Source organism: Gopherus evgoodei, chromosome 1 (assembly GCF_007399415.2).
Source record: "Gopherus evgoodei ecotype Sinaloan lineage chromosome 1, rGopEvg1_v1.p, whole genome shotgun sequence".
In the NCBI taxonomy this organism is placed as follows: Eukaryota; Metazoa; Chordata; order Testudines; family Testudinidae; genus Gopherus; species Gopherus evgoodei.
Window position 1 is genome coordinate 223,093,066 of NC_044322.1, and position 21,560 is coordinate 223,114,625.

Consider the following 21,560-nt stretch of genomic DNA (forward strand, 5'->3'; position numbering starts at 1 on the left):
GACAGGGATCGACGGTACCGAGGTCATCAGAGCTTCGGTAGGTGTCGGTGCCGGGTGATCCGAGTTAGATGAGCTGTCTGGCTGCGGTGCCGTCAGCACGGAAGCAGCAGGAGCAATAAGCTCAACCACGGCGCGTGCCGGGGAGCCGTCAGGCACCGGATTCTACGGCCCTTGTGGGACTGGAATCGATGGTGCCGACGTTGTCAGTGCCTCCGAGGTGTCGGTGCCGGGCAATCCGACTTAGACGAGCTCTCTGGCTGCGGTGCCGTTGGCACGGAAGCAGCAGGAGCAGTAGCTCAACCACGGCGCTTGCCGGGGAGCCGTCCGGCACCGGATTCTACGGCCCTTGTGGGACCGGGATCGACGGTGCCGACATCGTCGGTGCCGCAGCAGGTGTCGGTGCCGGGCGATCCGACTTAGACGAGCCCTCTGGCTGCGGTGCCGTTGGCACGGAAGCAGCAGGAGCAGTAGCTCAACCACAGCGCGTGCCGGGGAGCCGTCAGGCACCGGATTCTATGGCCCTTGTGGGACCGGGATCGACGGTGCCGACGTCGTCGGTGCCGCAGCAGGTGTCGGTGCCGGGCGATCCGACTAGACGAGCTCTCTGGCTGCGGTGTCGCTGGCACGGAAGCAGCAGGAGCAGTAAGCTCAACCACGGCGCGTGCCGGAGAGCCGTCAGGCACCAGCAGAAATCGTAGGCTTTCTCGACCTCGGAGGAAGGGAGCGGTGCCGAGTCGACTTCGGTGCCGGCGACGGCCAGTGCCGAAAGGCCGTGGCAGTACCGGCGGGGTCCGGTGCCGAGGAGGCGCTTCTGCCAGCCGCTTGATCATCGCTCGGTGCCCAAGGTGGAGGGGTAAGTGAAAGTCCCGCTCCTTTTTGTTCTCGGCTTAAAAGCCTTGCAAATGGGGCACTTAGCTGTCAAGTGTGATTCCCTGAGGCACTTCAAACAGGAGTCGTGTGGATCTCCCTTCGGCATCGGCTTCTGGCAGGCCGAGCCCATTTTAAAACCCGGTGAGCCGTGCATGGGCTCCGGCACCAGGTTCATGGAAGGGGCTACTTCCTGAACCCCGCTAACAATTACTAACTAACTATGTTAGCAAAGAAAAACGTATAACTATACAAATATATATATAAAAGGATTATAACTGCATAACTATATACGAGAACTACGAGTAGCTAGGGAAGCTAAGCCGCACTCCACTGTTCCAACGACCGACACGGGCGGTAAGAAGGAACTGAGGAGCGGGTGGGCTGGCAGGGGTATATATCAAGCGCCATGATGGCGCCACTCTAGGGGGCGACCTGCCGGCCCACTGAGTTGCTAGGGTAAAAGTTTTCCAACGAATGTGCACGCGCGGCGCACACACCTAACTGGAATGGATATGAGCAATCACTCGAAGAAGAAGATGCAGGTTCAGCTCCCTGCTCTGCAACAGACCTTCTGTGTGACCTTGGACAAGTCATTCAGTCTAGCTGTGCCTCAGTTCCCCATCAGTGGGGATAACAGCACTGCCCTATCTCACAGGGGTGTTGTGAGGATGAATACATTAAAAATTGTAAGTTGCTCTAGTACTATGGTGAATGAGATCATAGAAGTTCATAAGATAGATAGAGAAGGCCCTGCCAGTCCCTTTACATTTCTACCTGGACTGTTCTCATGGTGATGAAGTTGCTTCCCTCTTTTCAGATGTTTCATATTTTCGGGAAAATACCTTTGGAGCAGAAACCTGTGGTGCTTCTTAATACAAGCATCATTTGTTTTGAAGTTTGGAATAACTTCGTTCAGCCATATTTGAAATATCCAAGCATGATTAACTGCCATGCAGTGTTCTGCTCACTGCAGGATGGCACCTCCTCCTGGCCATTGTGGGGATTAGCTCTGCACAGCTGTTACCCCTTCATGCGGTTGCACTCCATCTCTTCTCTCTCTGTCTGCAGCCTCTCTCTCACTCCAGGAGCAGCTGTTGCCTCTTTGTGACTTGGCTCTCTCTTTCCAGGGTATCAAAGTCTCTTTTTATCCACAGGCTTGGGCAGTCTTCCCATTCCCTGCCCAGCCAGTGCCACTTCCACAGTGGCTGGCAGAGGGTCCCAGGTCCGTGCTCTACCCCGGGTTCCAGCTCAGAGACCCTCTAATCAGCAGCTCAGGTCTGTTCCCTCCTGGACCTTGCTGACTCTTTCCCTGAGCCTTTCCTATGTGTTTGGCTTCCACTCCTTCTGGGTTTGGCACCCTCCCAAGCTCTCTCCTCTCAAGATCTAATTGTAGGCTACCTGCCTCTGTAGCTTCCAGACACACCTCCCTTCTCACAGGGTGTGACTGCAGCCTACTTCCCTGCAGCCCCTTTCTGTCATCAACTCCCAGGCCTTATAGAAGCCCTACTGTTTTCTCACAGGTGAACATCTTCCTAATTAGCTCTCTCCTCACAGCCTGAATCTCCCTTCTTTGCCGCTTGATTGGCTGATTAGGCCTGCCTGGCCTAATTCAGCCCTCTCAGAGCCAGTGTGGGGAGTGCATCCCATCACACTAAGTACAGTTAATTTGTGAATTTATTTCAATGAAGGGATTTTAATTGTTGCTGTACCTGACAATAAAACACATAGCAAATAAAATGATGCATGATAAACAGTTTGAATAGTCCACAATTGATTTAGAGTGGGAAAATCAATTAGTATCTCTTCTTCCAAATATGAGATAATTTTATCTTTTAATCTTTCCGCTGCCCCAAGACTTAAGTTCAGGATGTACAGTAAATAATATATAGGCTAAAATTACTCCCGGTATAATGGAGCAGAAGCTGAGAGATGAATATGACCATGTGTGTTTACTTTTTAGATATATTTGACCCCAGCTGATTCATGTAGGAAATAATTTAGTTGATTTTTTTTTACCAGTTAAAATAACATTCAAATACTTTTTGCTTCTCCAATAACTCAAAAGGCTTCACTTTAACACTTCAAACTTTCCTTCGATGATGTGTCTGAAGAAACTTAGTTTCAAAATATATCTTAGAAAATGGTATTCTGCTGCTATGACTGTTCTTTTTTTTTTCTTTCCTCACCACCTACTTTCTTTTCAGTGATGTTCCGAGTTGTTTCTTTGGATAACAATTTCAAACCTGTTCAGGAGATGGTGAGTGTGACGGGGAGTCAATATTTTTTCAAGGACCTGTTATAGATTCACTTAATCAGACAGTATCTCATCTTTATATAGGAAAATGGGCTGAGTAGATCTCCTGATGTCTCTAAAGTGGATATACTCCTTGGATTCACATTACTAGTCCCAGACCCACCTTTACATAGGAGAAAGGGCCTGGGACCTCCCTAGAGAACACAGATAAGAAGGGGGAGAGTTACCTCACCAGTTCCCACACCAAGAGACTGTGAAATCTGTAAATATTTTAGACTGTCATCTTCACAGACAGGTGACATTAGGGTTGTATCCTTAATCCACTGAACTTCTGATCACAAGTTGAGATAGGGCTGAACAGAAAGCTTGTGCCAGACTTGTGCACTCAGAAAAGGAGCAGCCACAGTCTTGCCTTATCATCCAGATTATTTCTTATTCAGTAACTAATTTCCTTGAATTCTAATCTTTTTTTTTGCCCTTTATCTCTTTCAGTATCCCCTGATCATCCTTCAGGTAAGAGGCTCACGGTACTATAAAATATGACTTACTTAGAAGGACAGAGCTTTCAGCTTTCTGAATCAAGAGTGTTTGCTTGAGAAATTGTCACCCTGAAGGCATATTCCTCCCATGATTCCCATGGGAGATTGGTGCAGATGGAACACGTGCAGAATATGTTTAGAATGAGTGTCAGGTGCTGAGCATTTCAACAAATTGTCAATAAAGGGTCCCAGGAATGGAAGAAAAAACAATTCCCCTTCACAGGTGCATTAGTACTATCATGTATATGATGCTTCCTGAATAAACTAGGCCCTGCTATGGTTTTCTTTTATACAAGAAAATCTGATTAGAATCAAAGAAGGGAGAAGGGTTTTTTATTTATATCATGGTGCATTAGCTTCCTCACTATTATAGGGAGGAACTCTGGTTATAGCAGATGACTGTGAGTCAGGAGATCTAGATTCTTTTCCCACTTCTGCCACAGACTCTATGTGTAACCATGGATTGAACACCGGTGACTCAGTTTCCCATCTGTAAAGTAGGGAATAATAATAATTGTCTCCTGGGGTTATTTTGAGGTTAAACTTCATGAGGGTTGTAAGGCATTTTGAGATCCCCGGACAGATGGTGCTCTGAACTACAAAATATAATAATAATAATGAATATATTGTTCCATACATTCTATTATGTTATATAGGAAATAACAACAGAGGGTTAGTTCCTTCTCAAAAGTTTTTGGTGAAGAGTGTAAACTACAATAGCAAAACCTCATGTATTATTTATTGTTAAAACATAGATACTTATTGTAAACTATAGCATTTAAATCCAACACTTATATCACTGTTTATCCCAGTTAACATTCAGCCTTCCCCACCTCTCCTCACTGACCATTAGAACAGGTGTAATTTTCTGTGCTTTCACAGCCAGGAGTACTGCTCCTCAAAAAGGGCTTTCCCATGGAGTCCGTTTAGCCTTTTGTCACTGTCACCGTATGTGTACTGGATTCTGCTGACAGATGTGGTACTGCAGTGCTACACAGAATTATTCATTTGCCTTTGCACAGTAGCAGAGATGGTTACCAGCTATAGCACCACCTGCAATAGGAAATTGGAGATGTGATGACTGTTATCAGTCATTTTGCACCGTTTGCAATTGGAAATTGGTGATGACGGTTATCTATCCTTTTGTACCGTCTGCTGCTGTCATGGGTGCTCCTGGCTGGCCTTGCTGAGGTCGGCTGGGGGCACATGGACAAAAATGGGAATGACTCCCCATTTCATTCCTTTCTTTATGTTTTGTCAAAAATAGAGTCAGTCCTGCCTAGTATATGGGGCAAGTGTACTAGAGAAACAGAGAGCACAGCCGCTCTGTGTCAGAGCCCCAGAGATCCAGCAGAAATGATGAGCTGCATGCCATTCTAGGGGGTCTCCCTGCAACAACCCCACCCATTGCTTCCCTCCTCCCCCAACCCTCCTGGGCTACCGTGGCAGTGTCCCCTCATTTGTGTGATGAAGTAATAAAGAATGCAGGAATAAGAAACACTGACTTTTTTGTGAGATAAAATGAAGGGGAGGCAGCCTCCAGCTGCTATGATAGTCCAGGCAGGACATTAAAGGGTGGGGGGGGGAGAGGAGCCCAGCCTCCTGCTGCTGTGATAGTCCAGGGAGTACAGAATCTTCATTAGACATGAAAGGGGTGGGGGGCTGATGTAGCTCAGTCTCCAGCTGCTATGATGAGGATGGTTACCAAGCCTTTTGTACCATCTGCTGGGATTCCCATTTTTGCCCAGGCACCCCCCGCCGACCTCACCGAGGCCAGCCAGGAGCACTCACGGGCTGATGATGAGGACAGATATCAGTCATTTTGCACCATCTGCCACCAGGGAGGGGATGCTGCTGTTCAGCGCCGCAGTACCCCGTCTACCAGCAGCATGCAGTAGACATAGGGTGACATTGAAAAAAGGCGAGAAATGATTTTTTCCCCCTTTTCTTTTGGGGGATGGAAGGGGATAAATTGACTACATATACCTTGAAACACCCGGGAAAATGTTTTTGACCCTTCAGGCATTGGGAGCTCAGCCAAGAATGCAAATGCTTTTCAGAGATTGCAGGGACTGTGGGATAGCTGGAGTCCTCAGTACTCCCTCTCTCCCTCCATAAGCATCCATTTGATTCTTTGGCTTTCTGTTATGCTTGTCACACAGCACTGTGCTGAGTCCCTGCTGTGGACTCTGTTTATCGTAGCTTGGAAATTTTTTCAAACGCTTTGGCATTTTGTCTTCTGTAACGGAGCTCTGATAGAACAGATTTGTTTCCCCATACAGCTATCAGATCCAGTATCTCCTGTATGGTCCATGCTGGAGCTCTTTTTGGATTTGGGACTGCATCGCCACCCTTACTGATCAGAGTTCCACGCTGGGCAAACAGGAAATGAAATTCAAAAGTTCGCGGGGCTTTTCCTGTCTACCTGGCCAGTGCATACGAATTCAGATTGCTTTCAAGAGCGGTCACAATGGTGCACTGTGGGATACCACCCGGAGGCTATCGAATTGCGGCCACACTAATCCTAATTCGACATGGCAATACCGATTTCAGCGCTACTCCCCTCGTCGGGGAGAAGTACAGAAATTGGTTTTAAGAGCCCTTTATATCAATATAAAGGGCTTCATTGTGTGGACATGTGCAGTTTAACGCTGCTAAATTTGGTACAAATGTATAGTGTAGACCAGGCCTAAGTTATGTTGACTCTACTGGCAATGGAATAAAGCAGGGTTGAGTAAATGCAAACTGACTTGCAAACACTAGAGGGAGCCAGAGGGAAGAAGTCCACAGAACTGTGAAGCGTAACACAAGTGGTAGTTGTGAGGGGGCTTGAATAAAGAATCCAGTTTAAATTTATCTCAGTCAGACTACAGCAGACTGGCTGATATGATGACATCACTCCCAAGCTTACCATGTATGTATAGGAATTGTCTTTCCCTGTAAGATCATGTCCTAGAAAGGGCAAATGCAGATAATACATAGTTCTTATACAGCGCTTTTCACCTGTGTATTTAAAAGTACTTTGCAGAGGAGATCAGTGTTAATATCCCCATTGCACAGATGGGGAAACAGGCAGTGAGCAATGAAGTGATTGCACAGGGTCACCCTGCAGGCCAGTGGCAGGACTGGGAATAAAATCCAAATCTCCTGAGTCTCAGTCCTGTGTTGTTTCAGGTAGATTGGCAGTTTGTGTATCCAATATTCAGTATAGCCTAATCTGAGGGTAGTTTAGTACACAAACAGTCTGATCCTGGGAAGCAACAGGGGTTCTGAGCACTTAGCATCTATAAGACTGACTCCTTAGTCACATCCTATATGCTAAACCATCCCCCCACCACCACCCCGATAGGACCAAGTATAATAAAAAATCCCCCATGCTAACAGATAATGAGGAACGGACCATAGAACAAACAACAGCAACAACAACAAAAAGGTAGCTTAGAACATAAGAACGGCCGTACCGGGTCAGATCAAAGGTCCATCTAGCCCAGTATCTTTCTACCAACAGTGGCCAATGCCAGGTGCTTCAGAGGGAGTGAACCTAACAGGCAATGATCAAGTGATCTCTCTCCTGCCATCCATCTCCATCCTCTAAGAAGCAGAGACTAGGGGCACTATTCTTTACCCATCCTGGCTAATAACCATTTATGGACTTAACCACCATGAATTTATTCCGTTCTCTTTTAAACGCTGTTATAGTCCTAGCCTTCACAACCTCCTCAGGTAAGGAGTTCCACAAATTGACTGTGCGCTGCATGAAGAAGAACTTCCTTTTATTTGTTTTAAACCTGCTGCCTATTAATTTCATTCGGTGACCCCTAGTTCTTGTATTATGGGAATAAGTAAATAACTTTTCCTTATCCACTTTCTCCACATCACTCATGATTTTATATACCTCTATTATATACCTCTATCATATCCCCCCTTAGTCTCCTCTTTTCCAAGCTGAAGAGTCCTAGTCTCTTTAATCTCTCCTCATATGGGACTCTCTCCAAACCCCTAATCATTTTAGTTGCCCTTTTCTGAACCTTTTCTAGTGCCAGTATATCTTTTTTGAGGTGAGGAGACCACATCTGTACACAGTATTCGAGATGTGGGTGTACCATGGATTTATATAAGGGCAATAGTATATTCTCCGTCTTATTCTCTATCCTCTTTTGAATGATTCCTAACATCCTGTTTGCTTTTTTGACTGCCTCTGCACACTGGGTGGACATCTTCAGAGAACTATCACAATGACTCCAAGATCTGTTTCCTGACTCGTTGTAGCTAAATTACCCCCCATCATATTGTATGTAAAGTTGGAGTTATTTTTTCCAATGTGCATTACTTTACATTTATCCACATTAAATTTCATTTGCCATTTTGTTACCCAATCACTTAGTTTTGTGAGATCTTTTTGAAGTTCTTCACAATCTGTTTTGGTCTTAACTATCTTGAGCAGTTTAGTATCATCTGCAAACTTTGCCACCTCACTGTTTACCCCTCTCTCCAGATCATTTATGAATAAATTGAATAGGATTGGTCCTAGGACTGACCCTTGGGGAACACCATAGTTACCCCTCTCCATTCTGAGAATTTACCATTAATTCCTACCCTTTGTTCCCTGTCTTTTAACCAGTTCTCAATCCATGAAAGGACCTTCCCTTTTATCCCATGACAGCTTAATGTACGTAACAGCCTTTGGTGAGGGATCTTGTCAACAGGGGCGGCTCCAGGCCCCAGCACGCCAAGCGCGTGCTTGGGGCAGCAAGCCATTGGGGGCGCTCTGCTGGTCACCGTGAGAGCAGCAGGCAGGCTGCTTTCGACGGCTTGCCTGCAGAGGGTCCACTGGTCCCGCTGCTCCGGTGGACCTCCCACAGGTGTGCCTGCGGAGGGTCCGCTGGTCCCTGCAGGAGGTCCACCGTAGCCGCAGGACCAGCGGACCCTCTGCAGGCAAGCTGCCGAAGGCAGCTTGCCTGCCGTGCTTGGGGCAGCAAAATGCCTAGAGCTGCCCCTGCTTTTCAAAGGCTTTCTGGAAATCTAAGTACACTATGTCCACTGGATTCCCCTTGTCCACATGTTTGTTGACCCTTTCAAAGAACTCTAATAGATTAGTAAGATACGATTTCCATTTACAGAAACCATGTTGACTATTACTCAACAGTTTATGTTTTTCTGTGTCTGACAATTTTATTCTTAACTATTGTTTCAACTAATTTGCCCGGTACTGACGTTAGACTTACCGGTCTGTAATTGCCGGGATCACCTCTAGAGCCCTTTTTAAATATTGGCGTTACATTAGCTAACTTCCAGTCATTGGGTACCAAAGCCAATTTAAAGGACAGGTTACAAACCTTAGTTAATAGTTCTGCAACTTCACATTTGAGTTCTTTCAGAACTCTTGGGTGAATGCCATCGGGTCCCGGTGACTTGTTAATGTTGAGTTTATCAATTAATTCCAAAACCTCCTCTAGTGACACTTCAGTCTGAGACAGTTCCTCAGATTTGTCACCTACAAATCTGAGGAACAAGTGATTATGACTTGATCCAATTTATAATGTGCAAGCAGAATAAAGTCTAGACCAGAAATGTGTATACTTAGTGCTTTATTAGGGCCAATTTCAGAAAGCTGAAAACAATTATGAATCAAATAATAATTTGGGTAAAAGTATTTAATAGAAAAATGTGAATAATAAGTCAGAATAATTTAACAACATCTTACTAGATGCTCCAAAAGCCACAAATGAAGAAGAAGACCACACTTGTTAAAAAACTGACCTGATTTAGAAGAGAGAATAAAGGACAATAAGAAGGAATTTTTAAAATATATTGGGCACAAAAAAAAATCCTAACAATCATATTGGTCCATTACTAGATGGAAATGATAGAATTATCAATAATAATGCAAAAAAGCTGGAGGTGTTCAATAGATATTTCTGTTCCATATTTGGAGGAAAAAGAGATGATATAAGTCTCATTGTATGAAACCACTTTTTCCATTCCACTAATATTTCTTGAGGATGTTAAACAGAAGCTGTAAAGTGAGACATTTTTAAATCAGCAGGTCCAGATAACTTGTACTGAAGAGCTTTAAAAGAACTGTCTGGGGATCTTGCTCGATTGTTAATATCTTGGAGCACTGAGGAAGTTCCAGAAGACTGGAAGAAAGCAAATGTTCCAATTTTTACAAAGGGTAAAAAGGACAACCTGGGTTATTATAGGCCTGTCAGCCTGACATCAATCCCAAACAAAATTATGTTAGAGGTTAATTGAGTCCCGGATGTTACAGGACTCAATTAATAAAGAATTAAAGGAGGATAGTAAAATTAATGCAAATCAACATGGGCTTATGGATTATAGATTCTGTCAAACAAACTTGATACTTTTTTGATGAAGTTAAAGGTTTGGTTGACAATGGTAATACTGTTGATGTGGTATACTGTACTTAGAATTCTGTAAGTTGTTTGACTTGGTACCACATAATATTTTGATTATAAATCTAGAATAAAACAAAATTAACATGGCACACATTAAATGCATTAAAAACTGGCTAACTGAGAGGTCTCAAAATGTAATTGTTAATAGGGAATCGACATCTAGCAGGTATGATTCCAATGACATGGAAGACAGCATAATCTCATCATTGGTAAAGTTTGCAAATAACACAAAAATTGCGGGAGTGGTAAATAATGAAGATGAAAGGTCACTGAATCAGAACAATCACGATCACTTGATAAACTGGGCGCAAGCAAACAATATGTGTTTTTATACAGCTAAATGTAAATATACATGTCTAGGATCAAAGAATGTAGATCATACTTGCAGGACAGGGGACCTGTCCTGGGAAGCAGTGACTCTGATAAAGATTTGGGGATCATGGTGGATAATCAGCTGAACATGAGTTTCCAGTGTGGTGCTGTGGCAGTAGAGCTAATGCAATCCTAGGATGCGTAAACAGAGGAATCTTGAGTAGGAGTAGAAAAATTATTTTATCTCTGTATTTGGCATTTGTGTGACCGCTACTGAAATACTCTGTTCAGTTCTGGTGCCTGCAATTCAAGAAGGAGGTTAGCAACTGGAGAAAGTTCAGAGAAGAGCATCTACTATAATTAAAGGATTAGAAATCCTGCTTTTTAGTCTTAGAGTCAAGGAGCTCAACCTATGCAGCTTAACAAAGAGAAGGTTCAGAGGTGAGTTAATTACAGTCTATAGGTATCAACACAGGGAACAAATATTTAATAACGGGCCCTTCAATCTAGCAGACAAAGGTATAACATGATCCAATGGCTGGAAGCTGAAGCTAGATAAATTCAGACTGTAAATGACGTGTAAATTTTTAACCATGTTTGGTCAATTTACCAAGGATCATAGGAGATTCTCCATCACTGGCAATTTTAAATTTAGGATTTGATGTTTTTCTATTTTGGGTATTTGGGGTAAGTTCTATGGACAGTGTTATACAGGAGGTTGGACTAGATGATCACAATGATCCCTTCCAGCCTTGGAATCTGTGAATCTATGAAATGTAAAGGAAGGAAGAAAAAAAAGTGGGAGGGCCTTGAAGAAGATGATAAAAGCATCTGTATTTATCTCCCCACTCCTACTAGGATCCCCAGCGCAATCGGATCTTTCAGTGGCTGGATGTAACATCCAAGAATGCCATTGTCCAACTCTCATTCCCGTTAATCCAAGAGCCAATCCTGGGGAGTTATGAAATCATCATTGAGAAGAAGTCAGGTGACAAAACGCTTCATTGGTTCACTGTGGAGGAATATGGTAAGCACCTGCAGTGGATCTCATCTGCACTAGTTAATTATGTCTTATATGGCCAAGTCCCACAGCCTGAATCTATGAGGGGCTGTTTGTCAAACATAGGCATAAGGTAGTGCAGCCATTATATATTGTATAACATGATTTTTGTCATTGAACTCACTGGTTAAGACAGGTAAGCCAAGGCATGGAAGCAGGGAGGAGAGACTGAGGCCATGAGGGAGATGGATAAGTAATGAATATCCTGATAAATACTGAGGAATGTGGCCTACTGATCAGAGCAGAAGGCCAGGAGTCAGAAGTCTGGGTTCTTTTTCTGGCTTTGTCACTAAGTTGCAGTGTAACTTTGGTCAAGTCATGTCACCTCTTTGTGCCTCAGTTTATCCATCTGTACAATGGGAAATAATATTAAGTTAAACCTCAGATGGTCGTGTGAGGTTGATATTGCATGTAAAGCATATACTGTTCTCTAGAAGTCTAAAGCTATTATTAAATAGAATATATTAAATTAGAATATATTATCATTTAATAGAATGATATCTAACAGCTGTGGTGGACTGCAGGGTAAACATTATGGAAGGATACTGTGGGCAGATAGAAAAATAAAAGCTACCAATGCCTGATGATCTCACTAGTATCTGTCATTTTACATATGGAACAACTCCATTGATTTATTTTCTTCTTATGAATTTGCCATCCCTCATTTTGTCACTAAGACTTTCACCTGTCTCCTGTGAGCTCGTTGGGCAGGGCTTTGACAATACCAAGCTTCCTGTGTTAGTAGGGAGAGCTCCTTTCCCACCCCCTCCCTCAGAAAACTCTGTTTCCAACTTACTGGGGTGTCCACTTCCCTTGGGACAGTATACTTCTAACCTTCCTAATGGAGTAGTGCAACTACTGGGTCAGCACTGCCCTGAAAACCACAAAATGTTGTTTCTATTCTCAGGTCTGCCACTGTCCTGCTGGGTGACCTTGGGCAAGCCACTTTAATTTTTCTGTGCCCCAGTTTCCATACCTATAAAATGAGGATAGTGACACTGACCTCCTTTGTTAAGTACTTCGAGATCTACAGATGAATATGCTTTTAAGTATTATAACAGTGATGACAGCTCCTTGTAAAGAATTTTCATACTATTAAACCTAAATTTTCCTTTTCTAAGAACATCACCCCCTTACTCCTAGTTATACATGTCTGTATTCCTCTTAACAATTAATCTCTCTTTTTGGTGTTCATACCCCTCAAATGCTGGTGCAGTTAGGTTTCCCTGTTTTTTCTTCCCCCCTCACACCTAAGATGTCACTTAGCAATGATATTTACCTTGCATTTTCAGTGTTGCCAAAATTTGAAGTGACGATCAACGCACCAAAGAGGGTCTTTTTCTTGGATCAAGAACTCAAAGTGAATGTTTGTGCTGTGTGAGTACCAAGGGGGAAAGAGTGTAAATTCGTACAAGCAGTAAAATTTTGTGGCTGGAGCACAAGACTGGGAGACAGGAACTCTTGAATTCTAATCCTGACTCTGCTAATAATTCACTTTGTGACCTACAGCAAGCCACTTAACCCCTGCATCTGACTTTCACTCTCTGTAACATGATAATAATATTCATCTGCATTAGGCAGCTGGGGCAGTGTGGATAATGTTTGCACAGTAGTTTAAAGACACAAAGCAATATATATGTACTAGGTATTGTGGGGTTTTTTAATCACTATAGAGACATAGGAAGGGGAGAAAAAGGAAAGAAAGACCATAGGAGAGGTACATATATTAATAAATTAGGATGTCTAGCATTAAGGTCCCTGTGTACTTCACTGTCACGGATCCACAGGATCTGTGCTATATCCCATTTTTGAACAGTCTCTTGGAGGAACCCCTTCACTGTGCAGTCTGAGTCCAACTGAGACAGACTCCTAGTCAAAGATTTGTACACTCCAGAGACCAGGGCACCTCAGCAAGTATCTGAAGTGACACCAGGCAGCCTTTTCAACACAGAGTAGATTTTATTAGGCAACTGAGACAGAGTAATGAAGGCTAAGGCTACTATCTACACAAAAGACCTTACAGCAGCACAGCTGTACCGATGTAGCTGTGCCGCTATAAAATCACCCTTGTAGCTGCTCCATGCCTACAGGAGAGAGCTCTCCTACTAGTATAATTAAACCACTCCAATGAACGGCAATAGCTATGTTGGCAGGAGATTGTCTCCCATTGATGGGGAGAGGGAGGAGAGATAACTCAGTGGTTTGAGCATTGGCCTGCTAAACCCAGGGTTATGAATTCAATCCTTGAGGGGAGCATCTAGGAAACTGGGGTAAAATTCTGTTTGAGGATCCTTTGAGCAAGGGGTTGGACTAGATGATCTCCTGAGGTCCCTTCCAATTCTAAGAAGTAGTGCTGTCCAGACTGTCACTTACGGGTGTGTTTTTCACACCCCTGAGTGACATCAGTTTTACCAACAAAAGTGCTAGTGCAGACATAGCTTAAGACATAGTTCTTCTGGCCTAGCCAATGCAAATAGCTAGCCAAGCTGCTGTGGAATCCATTTCTGGCTTTGCCTTTCTGTGCCTTTGTAAGTCCCATGTGAGAGCAGCCCAGCTGCTCCCAAAAGTCATGCCTTTATCCCCTGCCTGTCACCTCTCCAGGGGCAGCTCTAACTTTTTTGCCACCCCAAGCACAGCAGTCAGGCAGCCTTTGGCAGCTTGCCTGCGGAAGGTCTGCCAGTCCCACAGCTTCGGCATACCTACCACCAAATTGTCACCAAATCGACAGGACCGGTGGACCTCCTGCAGGCCTACCACCAAAGGCTACCTGACTGCTGCCCTCGCAGGGACCTGCAGGGCACACCCCACGGCTTGCCGCCCCAAGCACGCACTTGGAGCACTCGTGCCTGAAGCCGCTGCTGCACCTCTCAGTCCTTTGTTCTGGAGCTGGCGAGCTGGCCTCTGCTCAGCTTCCCTGCTGAGAGTTGTTGGGTTGGGGGAGACCTCATTCCTCTTGTTTTTTGATTGCTAGCTGTCAATGTTCTGGAGGTTTCCAAGTGATAACCATGTAAATCTGTATCAGCAAAAACAACGAGGAGTCCTTGTGGCACCTTAGAGACTAACAAATTTATTTGGGCACAAGCTTTCACGAGCTAAACTCACTTCATCAGATGTAAGGAGTGGAAAATACAGTAAGCAGTATAAATATTACAGCGCATGAAAAGATGGGAGTTGCCTTACCAAATGGGAGCTCAATGCAAACGAGGCCAATTCAGTTAAGGTGGAAGTGGCCTATTCTCAACAGTTGACAAGAAGGGGTGAATATCAAGAGAGGGAAAATTACTTTTGTAGTGTTAATGAGGCCAATGCAATCAAGGTGAACATCACCCATTTCCAACAGTTGACAAGAAGGTGTATCAGCAGAGGGAAAATTACTTTTTGTAGTGACCCATCCACTCCCGGTTTTTATTTGGGCCTAATTTGATGGTGTCCAGTTTGCAAATTAATTCCAGTTCTGCAGTTTCTCACTGAAGTCTGTTTTGAAGGTTTTTTATATCTGTTGTTGAGTGTCCAGAGAGATTGAAGTGTTCTGGGGTTTCCATTGTTTTCTCCGATTTTCCGTTGATATGGGTTAGCCTTTGCAGGTCCTTTAATGACCCATAGGGTTCATACCAGATGGCTAGGTGACACACACGTCATGTTTCCAGCACTGCTACAAGAACAGACTTAACTCTTTAGCCCCATGGGTAGCAATGCCACATACAGGGGTAAACTATAGCACTTATTGGATTAATAAAAAGATATTACAGAAAATTCCCATTTCATCACATGCAGAGCCATGGTAGAAAAGGGACCCTGGCAGCTACAGTCAGCACCACTGACTGGTCTGTAAAAGTCTGGTTGACAGTGCAGTGGGGCTGAGACAGGCTTCCTCACTGCCCTGGCTCCGCGCAGCTCCCCGAAGCGGCCAGCATGTCCTTGCGGCCCCTATGCACAGGGGTAATCAGGGAAGCTGCACGCTGCACCGCCCTGAGTGCCACCCCTGCAGCTCCCATTGTCTGGGAACCCTGGCCAAGGGGAGTTGTGGGGGTAGCACCTGCAGACACAGGTAGCACACAGAGCCACCCAATACCCCCTACTTCACCCTGAACCCATTTCTAGCCCCACCCTGGAGCCCTCACCTGTTCCCACACCCCAACCCCCTGCCCCAGCCCAGCAGAAGTGAGTGAGGGTGGGGGAGAGCACGTGACGGAGGGAGGGGGAATGGAGTGAGTCGGGGCAGGGCCTCAAAGAAGGGGCGGGGCAGGGGTGCGGCAGGGGTATTTGGTTTTGTGCGATTAGAAAATTGGTAACCCTAGTCCTATGTAAGGCAGTAATGACATTTCCATGAGAAGCAGGGAATGAGGAGAGAAAGATGTCTGAAGCCTGAGCCCAGCAGAACTAGGCTTATCTGGATTTTAGCTTTTAGTCCATATTGTGTTACAGCCTTTACTGGTTTCTTGACAGTCCTGGCAACTGTGATCTTGTGAGCTAATTCATTTTTGTGTTTCCTCCTCCTCTAGCTACACCTATGGCCAGCCTGTGCAGGGGAGAGTCCAGCTCAGTGTGTGCAGGAAGCATTATAGCAACAAGTGTAACGAGACGCCAAAAGGATTCTGTGAAGCTGTTACTGCACAAGTATGACATGAGCCTGCACCACTTGCTCTTCTTTTCTTATAAATGTTATCATCCAGGGCATCGCAAGGTGCCTTGAGGCTTTATTGTCTCCATTTCCTATTTCTTGGAGTGGGAATAGAGGCACTGTGAGACGAAGGCATGTTTTTTTCCAGGATCTCAGTGGCATGGTTGAAGGCCTTTGGATGGGAAGGTTTTTTTAATACACTGTGGATGAATTTGGCCCATTATGAATGGGAGCCACAGAGAGGTGGGTTAGACTGGGAGTGCAGTGACTGGACAGACAAATGCAATGACTATTCTACATTTGCAGCCTCAGACACTATAGCCTATTTCTCCGAGTGGGGTACTTTAGCCAGGAAACTGGGTTTTTTTCTTCAGCAAGAGTATGAATCTACAACCCCCTCTCCCAAGAATAGAAGTGCTAATAGCTGAATTGTGTTTTACCAGATTTAACACCAAAAATGTTAGCCTGTTGATTCAAAGAGAAATAATCCCACTTCAGGGAAGAGGGTAGGAGAAAAGCAGACACCTCTTCTCTTTGATAATCATATCTTTATTGCTCGTTTATGTATTGAAGACAGCCTGCAAAGAGTATAAACATTGACCTTGTGCCTTTTAGTATTTTTGTTTTATGAACTTTATAATGTGTAAGGAAGGCCAACAAGGTGTGATTTTTTTTGTTCCTTTTCCCTAAAACATTTTTTGTGCATCTTCTCTCTTTCTCTTTTTTTTTAAATTTTAGATATTCAGATTTTATCTGTCCTGGGAGATTCCATCAAGAAAGAGAGAACTAATATAATTTGTCATTACATGAGTCGAGAGAACAAAACTGAGAGTGGAAGGGATTTGCAATCAGACTATTAAAACTTTATGGCCAGATCCTTAACTGGTGTGAATTGTCGTAGCTATATTAAAATCAGTTGGGTTTACTCACATGCTTTAAAGTTAAGCATGTGCAGAAGTACTTTGCTGAATCAGGGCTAGAGTACCCAGCACCTTGCAGGACTGAACTTTTGCTGAGCCAACTAAGGGCTTGTCTACATGGGAAGATATTCTAGAATAGCTATTCCTGACTAACTCTTCATGGATATCTTTATTCTGGACCAAAGCCTGATCTACACTTAAAAGTTAGGTTAACCCAGCTACACTGCTCAGAATGTGAAAAATCGACACTCCTGAGATGTATAGTTAAGTCAACCTAACCCCCAGTGTGGACAGAAGAATTCTTCCATTGACCTCTCAGAGAGGTAGATTAACTGCATTAATGCGAGAACCCCTCCCATTACCATAGATAGTGTCCATGCCAAAGTGAAACAGCAGGGCAGCTGTGCTGCTGTAGCATTTCAAGTGTAGACAAGCCTAAGAGTGCCCTACTCCAAATTAGCTTAATTCATTTTAGATTAAACTAATTTAAAATAAAGCCATATTCCAAGATAAGAGTATCTATGCATGGAGTTAATCATGTGTAGGTAAGTCCTAAAAAATATCACACAAGAAGAAGTACATTTTGAGAGGGGACCAGAAGACATAAAGGAGCAGGGCAGGGAGGGAGAAGGTTTCAGGCAGAAGATGGCAGAATAGTGGTGAAGGATTGGTTAGGTCTGGAGCAAGAGAGGAACAATAAGACAAGAGAGAAGAGGTAGGTGAGGGAGATGTGAGCAAGGGTGCTAAGGTCAGAAGAACTTTACAGATGATGTCAAAGAAAAGTTGTTTCATGATTCAGAGAACTGGGCTCTTTCCTAATATGCTCACTGGGTGTTCCTTTCACTTTTCAGCTGGGGAAGGATGGCTGCATCATGAAGGTCATCAACACCAAAACATTCAAGCTTTATCATCCCAGGATGTTCTGGTTCCTTGAAGTGGAGGCGATCCTCACAGAGGATGGAACAGGTAACACTGATGGGAAAGGAAACTAGAATATGGCTGGGGTATGGGCGGGGGTTGCACGCTAAATTTGAGAGGCCACTTTGAGAACTGGTAATCTTTGATGGGACTCTCTGATGGCCAAGCACGAGACTCAGTTCACCATCAAGTACCATTTTATAAGCATAATTATCCCCTCCAAGGTGCTGGAGGCTGCATCTGATCATTCAATGCAGCTTTATTTAAAACCATATCTTCTGCCCAGTTCTGATTCTTGTCTCTTCTTCTTCACCCTTCTTCAGGTGTGCAGATTATAGGCACTGACTACATTTCCATCTACCAGGCAAGGGAGAGAATGTGGTTTACAAACATGGACACTTACTACAAAAGGGGAATTCCTTACTATGGAGAGGTAGGACAGCAGAGACAGAATGTCCTGGGCAAACTCTGAAGTCACAAAAGTGATCTCTGTGATGCTGTATATGACCATCCCTCTACTCTCAGTGGCAGATTCCCTTGGTAACACCACATGGCAATGCCCTCAATACATAGTTCTCTCATTGTATTAGGGGCTTTCAGAGAAAGTGAGGAAACATGTCTGGGCCATGGAACCTTGCGTTATCGTGTGTGTGCATGGGGCAAGGGTTTGTACAGTCAAAATGACATGAGCCCTGTGGGGACAAGGAAGAACGAATTTATACTAGGGGGAAGGGTCTTTGTTAAGACACAAGATCCGTTCTGAGCCCTCTATGCACAGCAGGTTTCACAAGCTAGCATCCTGAAACAGCACCACCTTTGAAGCCATTCCCAGCAAGCAAGAGTCTGAGGACAGGATTTGAACCCTGGTTCATATCTAATCCTGTATATAAACCCTTCCTTCTCTCCACAGCAGGGATATTCCATCTGACTTCCTTTGTCCCTCCTGTGAAGCTCCACAGGGAATTTCCTCTCCCTGTCCTTCACAGAACCCGCACAAAATACTCTGACCAGCTCATGTGTTTTAAATACACTTGACTATTTGATGACAACACCTGCTGCTATTCACTGTAACCTCCACATAAGTTGTCTTCAATACCGATGGCTTTGAAGCCAACCTAACATATTAAGGGGAGGAAGTGGGGCTTTACCTGTCCTGTATGTTTGCTGAACATCTTGGACACCTTTCTTTATTCAGATTCAGATGACAAATGAGGATGGCATCCCTGTTGCAAATGAAACCATCAAGCTAGAGCTCAATGAGAAGCATGTGGCTGACTATATCACAAATGAAAATGGCACTGCTCGGTTTTCCATCGACACCTCTGAATTCTTTGAGCCCAGTTTTAAGTTGAGAGTAAGTAACTGAGATAACTAAGGGAAAAAGCTCTATTCCCCCAGAGGGTCATTCAACTGTGGGAGGAGGGAGAAGCAAGCTGGTATTCTGATGGAAAATATTGTTCTGGATGAGTTACAATGTGTGGGGAAGTAGCTGATCCCTCCAGTGACACCTGCATCCATGGGGGAGATAGTAGAGAAGAAGGAAGGGGGAAAATAGTTTTTAGAGGAACTCAATGAGCTTATTTTCATTTGGTCTCCCAGTCCTGATCCAGCAGCAACCTCAGATGTGGATATTTGAAAGGATGACATGAGGACAATATTCGTCAGTGAAGATGATAATCAAATCACTTTAATATGATGGTTTCAGCTGTTTGGATCTATTCCCTCATTGTGTGTCTGTCTTCTCCATGGGCAGAGAGCTCTGCCGTCATTAGGATGAAATCTCCCCTCAGTGCCTGCAGCCCTCGCTCCCAGCTCCAATCTTTCCAGCTTGATCTGCAATTTGATACTGCGTGGTTGCTGTGTCCACTGATTTTGGTGTTGTATCCATGGCCCCGCTCCCCTGGCTGGAGCACAAAAAGCAGCAACACCCTCAGCCCTGCTTCCCTGCTCCCTCGGTTGGGGCTCAGCAAGCCTGTGGCCCCGCTCCCCCAGCCAGAGTGATGACTGGAGTGCGGCAAGCCCCAAGAATGGCCTGGCTAGGGGGACAACTAGCAGCCAGCATCAGTGCTTGGAGAATGACAGACTACACCGCTATAAAGTGGTGGGGTTCAAGCAACCCCCAGTTCCTTCCTACCTTCTCCTCCCTCCCTGCCTCTTTGTCTTTCCCCATCCAACCTGGATGCACTGACCTCCAAAACCATTTGTTTTGCTGTTGCCTCTCTCCCTCCCTGCTGCTCCAGAGACACACACATCCCTTGGCACTTGCTCACTTTCCTCTGGCATGGGGAGAAGAGAGGTATCAGCAAATCCAGTCTGTCTGGGACTGGTTCAGTGCTAGTTCTGCAGACTCCCCTAACAGCTTATGCAGCCATAGCCAGCCCCACAAGGATGTCCAATGACATGTCTGTCTAGGCCCACCAGAGGAGTGGACGTGTTAAGGATGCCAGAGGACTAGCACAGCATGCAGCCAAGCTGGACTGGACTTGCTGTGAAGGAATGTTCACACAAGCTCATACACAAAATATTGGTAGAGCTATTAGACTAAGTAGCCTCTAAAGATCATTTCCCATGGTTTTACGCAGATTATCTTAGAAAAAGCTGTGAATAAACATTTCTGCCCCAGCTGCCCTTTGACATTTGAATTTCCTCTTCATGAAATCCTGTGTTTGCTTTTATCTCCATGTCTCTTGTTAGGCCACATATGCAGTAGATGACTGTAGAGACCTTGTCTGGATGGACACTTACATACCTGAGACGACCTACTACGTCCAGCGCTTCTACTCCCGCACTAATAGCTTTGTGAAGCTTGAGCACGTCCTGGAGAGGCTGAGCTGTGGCCAGCAGGGGAGGATCATGGTGCACTACATTTTGAACAAAGAGGGATACAAGGATGCCACCAGTGTGATCTTCTACTATGTGGTAAATGTTGAGTGGCTGCTCTGCTTCCCTGAAAGCCTCTTTGTTTTTAACCTTGTATGAGTATTGATCACATCAGAAATATATATAATTTAGACTAGTCAGTGGTAAAAAAAATCAGAACCTAGACATTGTCTTGTCAATGGGTTCCACCAGGGCTCTGCCCATTTAAACTTGGAGCACATTAGGGCATTGTGAGCACCAAGAAGTGAAGAGCATAAAATTACCACTAGGGGGACTATATCTCAGTCCCTTGTGCCACACAACTGCCATGCAGGAGAGGCCAGGACAAGAGTCTCAGGGGATACTGCAGGGCAGGACTGAAGGGCATCTGCAGAACTGTGTGGGGATCCCAGCACTGGAATAGCGGAAGGAGGAGAGGAGCTGCAGGGCAGGACAGAGGGGCATTGATACAGTTGTGTGTGAGGAATGGGGGAAACTAACACAGGATCTGCCTGCAGCTACGTCCAACTCTCATGAGGCTATCCAGACCTCATTTTCATGAGTACCAAACATTACAATCTTGATCATCACTAAATAATAGACATTTACTAGCCCACTGAAACAAATTTAATTTTTTCTGATCCCATCTCATGGTGTCTTTTTGTGCACAGGTGATGGCAAAAGGCATAATTGTTCTGAATGGCCAACAGCAAGTCAGCATCACAGGTGGTAAGTGCTGAGATGTTAGAAAACAAAGGTGTGAACTCCAAAGCATAAGTATCTTGAGT

At 44.7% G+C, this 21,560-nt stretch overlaps 1 protein-coding gene across 2 annotated transcripts in view; it reads left to right on the plus strand.

The window, feature by feature from the left end:
• The window catches only part of LOC115636903 (ovostatin-like), a 64,098-nt gene that overhangs the window by 10,375 nt on the left and 32,163 nt on the right, over positions 1-21,560 (plus strand). For both annotated transcript variants that reach the window (XM_030537611.1, XM_030537620.1), the window contains exons 4-13: positions 3,075-3,127; positions 3,617-3,637; positions 11,253-11,421; positions 12,747-12,831; positions 15,957-16,071; positions 17,847-17,961; positions 18,237-18,346; positions 19,109-19,267; positions 20,608-20,832; positions 21,444-21,501. In XM_030537611.1, the coding sequence (XP_030393471.1) occupies positions 3,075-3,127; positions 3,617-3,637; positions 11,253-11,421; positions 12,747-12,831; positions 15,957-16,071; positions 17,847-17,961; positions 18,237-18,346; positions 19,109-19,267; positions 20,608-20,832; positions 21,444-21,501 (1,110 nt within the window). The remainder of the gene's footprint in view (positions 1-3,074; positions 3,128-3,616; positions 3,638-11,252; positions 11,422-12,746; positions 12,832-15,956; positions 16,072-17,846; positions 17,962-18,236; positions 18,347-19,108; positions 19,268-20,607; positions 20,833-21,443; positions 21,502-21,560) is intronic.